This window comes from Ruditapes philippinarum, unplaced genomic scaffold, assembly GCF_026571515.1.
Source record: "Ruditapes philippinarum isolate M1 unplaced genomic scaffold, ASM2657151v2 ctg1187_1_1_1_1, whole genome shotgun sequence".
Lineage (NCBI taxonomy): Eukaryota > Metazoa > Mollusca > Bivalvia > Venerida > Veneridae > Ruditapes > Ruditapes philippinarum.
This window is the reverse complement of record NW_026859078.1, coordinates 111,727-115,924: the sequence shown is the minus strand read 5'-3', so window position 1 is coordinate 115,924 and position 4,198 is coordinate 111,727. Positions and strand designations below refer to the sequence as shown.

Genomic DNA, 4,198 nt, shown 5'->3' with positions numbered 1-4,198 from the left:
GTTTATTTTGTTTTGTTATATTGCTTTGTGGAACTAAGTGTAATTTATTCGCTTAGCTGTCAATCAGTTATCCAAGTAAAGTTGCACATAACATGTTTTTGGTTGGTTTCCAAGGTTTTACAGTTAATAATGACTTTCTTCTTGTGTCAACATCGTCAATTCCTTCCAAAGGAATAGGGTGGGTGATATTTACTTCAAATCGGCTGTAAATTATTTGTGTTTTACTAAGTAAGTTAAAAAGGTTATTTGTGTGTTCAAGAGGACACAAAAGCTTATCAAACTAAACCTGTATGCAGGCTATTCCTCTGCCACAGGTTTAGGCAGAATTCAAAATAAGTTTGAAAAAGAAAATAATTATATTTTTAAAGAAGTAAAATACGTGTTTTCAAAACAACAAATGAGCAAAAGCAGTGCAATATGAAATTAACAAGTTTTTTTCTCATACATTTCCGTGCATGATGACTATCAAGATCATTCCAAAGTTCATACTGGTTGACAGTACTTGTCAAAAGATCCTCCGGTAGATGGTAAAGCAATAATGTATTGCTTTACCTGATCAGAATATCAATATACCATATTACCCTGAAATTCCCAACACATGAGAGATGTACAATGCTTGCTCCATCCAGATGGACATTCTATAACCGTATTAAAATTTAAAGTCTTGATATCCCTTGATATGTTCTTGCAATACCTGTAATAGAACTAGCTCTGCTGCATTCGGTCTTACAGAAGCATAGAATATTATTTTATCTGATCTGTGGTAATGCCTTACAAAAAAAACTTTGTAAAGTTGTCCAAAGAGTTCAAATCTGTTTGCTGTTTCTCTAATGCGATGTTAAACTTTGATAGGTAACAAAATATGTAGTAAGGACTCGTATTAAAAACATAAAATACTATAAACTGGAAATCAATTAAAATATTTTTTTCTATTGCACGTTTGCATTTTTAAGATAAAACAAATTACCACATAATATTTCTTTAATACACTGTGGCTATTTTAAGGGGTTATATTGTATCGCTGGATCCGAAAGTGTAAAATTGAGTCATCCCACGAAAACAAAAAAAAACATGCCTACAAGGATGGTAGGTGCTTACCAAATTGTTTTCACTTTGGATTCTTAGCTATTTTACCAATCGTTGATGATATTCTGGAAAAGTTTCAGAATATGTTCTGGGATATGCAAAATGTAACACTTATATAGTTTAGCTGTTACCTGAAGGTCCGACTATTTTACAAATTGGCAGAAAGGGATTGAATTGATAAAAATATATCAATATTGAAAAATATTTACACTGATGTACATAGAAAATTTGCGGGACATTTTGAACAATGCACGAACAAAGGCATTCGATATTCATCTCTGATGATAACTTTGATGATAACTTTGATGATAACTTTGACGATAATTTTGATGATAACTTTGATAATATTTTTCAAATTGAAGTTGACAAAAACTGGTAACTTTGAGATACATTGAATTAAGAAAGTTTCTATGCGTTTAAATGTCTTTGGCATATCCCTTATTTTATAGTATGTACAGTATAGTATGCATTTTTTTGAATCGGATATTGTATGATGGCAATGCCGGTACATGTATTAGAAAAAGGCTGCCAGTCGGGTTGATTATCTCAGTGTACATGTAGTTTCAGAACTGTTTCCATTTCTTTGTTGCACATCAACGGGGTTAGGGGAATTACAAGTATTGGCTTCTATGTTTTCAGATGTACGCGATTTTGTCAAAGAAGTCACTAAGCCGTTTCACTCTAAAATAGCCACCAGACAATGGCACTTTACTAGTACCATTTATCTAATTTATACTTTAATGAGTTATCTCGCTTTTTACTTGCATAAGACCAATGCAGCATTGTGGTGACAAATCAAATCACTGATATGATATGAATTCTTTTACATATGACGCTACAGATTGGTCAACAACTAAAAAAATAGTGTTCAGAAACGGCCGTCCGCTATGAACGTTGGTCAAATAAATGTAACGCCATGTTATATATGTATACATGGAATACTCTTATTCCCACAAATACTGATAGTTGAGAAATTACTGTCTAGCTTTTATATACTCTAATTTATAAAATATTTATGAAATTATATTTATTAGTCCTTAAAGGTTTCAAGTAGACTTGTGAATTCTCATAGTTAAACATGATTGGACATTGCTTTTATTCTGTGTGTTATTACCTCATCCGATGTAGATTTGAAAGCTTTGTACTCGTCTTAAAGAATTCAATTTTGTACTCAACAAATTACAATAACCTCATAATGTTTTATAGATTATTAGACCATTCTCGATCAAATATGAATGAATTTTAAAAAATTAATGACTTTTTTTCAAAGTCAAAGTTTTCAAAAATAATTCATTTTGCTGGTTGCAACGACTACATTTTCACCAATCTAAAATTATTAAAAATTAATTTATTGTTTATCACTAATATTAATTCAGGGGGGAAAAATAAAAAAAATAATAAACTTAATATATAATCTACAAGTTTTATTTTTCACTTTTATTTTAAAAATATCGTTTTAATACTGCATTTTAGTTTTTTAAAAATGTCAGCTTCATTATTTTTTTATTTGTGTTAATTTAGTCTTTTAAAATTTTTTTCCCTAAATTTTGTCTTAAAAATAATGTAATTCCCACTTTATTGGCAAAACTTACGACACTTTTTCAATGAGAATTCAAGTATACAATTAACTTTGAACAAGTAAAATTTACTTAATGTTGTTTTTAAAAGCTTAAAAACAAATACATGGGTTTTGTTAATTACACTTTTGCCGGGGGAAAAAATAAAGAATACACGATCTTAAATGATATCGAAAAATGATTTTTACACCATTTACGTTTATATTCAGTTTATATCATTCCCTTGCCCTTTAAGTTGAAACAACTGTAAAACATCCTCATAAAAGTAGGGGTGCTTCTGGTTGCCCTTTTCCCCCCAAAAACAAAAGGGCCATCATCAAACCCCCTCCCGGGATTTTCCCTTTTCCCTTTTTCCCCTTCTTGCTTTAATCAATCCTCCATAAAAAATCCCGCCCACTTATGTGAGTTATACCGCCCTGCAATTCTCAAGAACAGATCTAAAACAAACTTCACTTCATCTTGGCTCTCGAATTCTACTAAATGTGCTCCTTCCTCTAGGCAGGTATTAACAGCATTTTCCCACTTGAGACTTTCTGTTCTACAGGAGTAACAAGACAAATCGTGCTTGGTCCATCCAGATGGACATTCTTTGAGCGTATTTAGAATTTTCAAAACTGTCTGTAGATTTTCCCCCATACCTTCTAGTGTTTCCTTAATTGAGACCAATTCATCTGTATTCTTTGCAACAGTATTATTAAGTCTTTCTAATTCATCGTGATGCTTTTTATATGAGAACTTAGTAAAGTTGTCCAAAGAGTTAAATTTTTTGTCAAGTTCTTCTACTTTTAAGGATGTTTTATTTAAATGAGCTTTTACATCAGCGTGGTCTTGATTTATTGTTTTTATGCTGATGTTGAACGTCCTTTCTAATTGTATGACATCTGTATTTAATGTGCGTATTACACTGCATATATTGCTGTCCCCGGATTTTTTGTATGATGCTTTTTCTTTTTGTTTATCCTTTCTCCTTAATTCTTCACCAAATCCTTGGTGCATTTCACAGAAATTGTTGTCATTAGATGTTCTTTTAAGCTGATCAAGATTCTTCCATATCTTCGCAATGTTACTTTTTAAACCAAGAATCTCACTAGATATCGCGTTCCAAAATTTTATTTTTGAAATGCTTGCATTATTTTGCAAAGATCTTGATTTCGTCCTTTCAGCTTTTATTGAAAACAAGCAAAGTGCTACAGTTACAAACTTCAAATAGAATTTCCCGCTCACAGTCCTCATATTGATACTGATATTGTAACACAGAAAGGATTTAAAAAAACGTCCGTTCAGCTATAGCTCATACGACGGTTTGCGTGTCTATATGTTTTTTCTGCATATTATAAACACTTAGTTATCAAGTCTAGACGCAAGACTTTATGTCAAGTATTTTTTCCGTCTCCTTTTAAATTATCTAAAAAAAACAAACAGAACTATGTGTCAGCATTGCTTGAAAATGTTTATATCAAATTTATTTCATATATTTACAATCTACTTGCATCTTTTTAATACAAAAGGGAAGAAAATGTTACTGGCATATTTTA

General features: G+C 31.2%; 1 protein-coding gene across 1 annotated transcript; it reads right to left on the bottom strand.

Annotated features, from left to right (window-relative positions):
• Window positions 1-3,032: 3,032 nt before the first annotated feature.
• Window positions 3,033-3,990, bottom strand: LOC132755125 (oxidized low-density lipoprotein receptor 1-like). Its single transcript, XM_060745923.1, has one exon. The coding sequence runs from the start codon at window positions 3,894-3,896 to the stop codon at window positions 3,033-3,035; it is 864 nt and encodes a 287-aa protein (XP_060601906.1). The 5' UTR covers window positions 3,897-3,990.
• Between the last annotated feature and the right edge of the window lie 208 nt (window positions 3,991-4,198).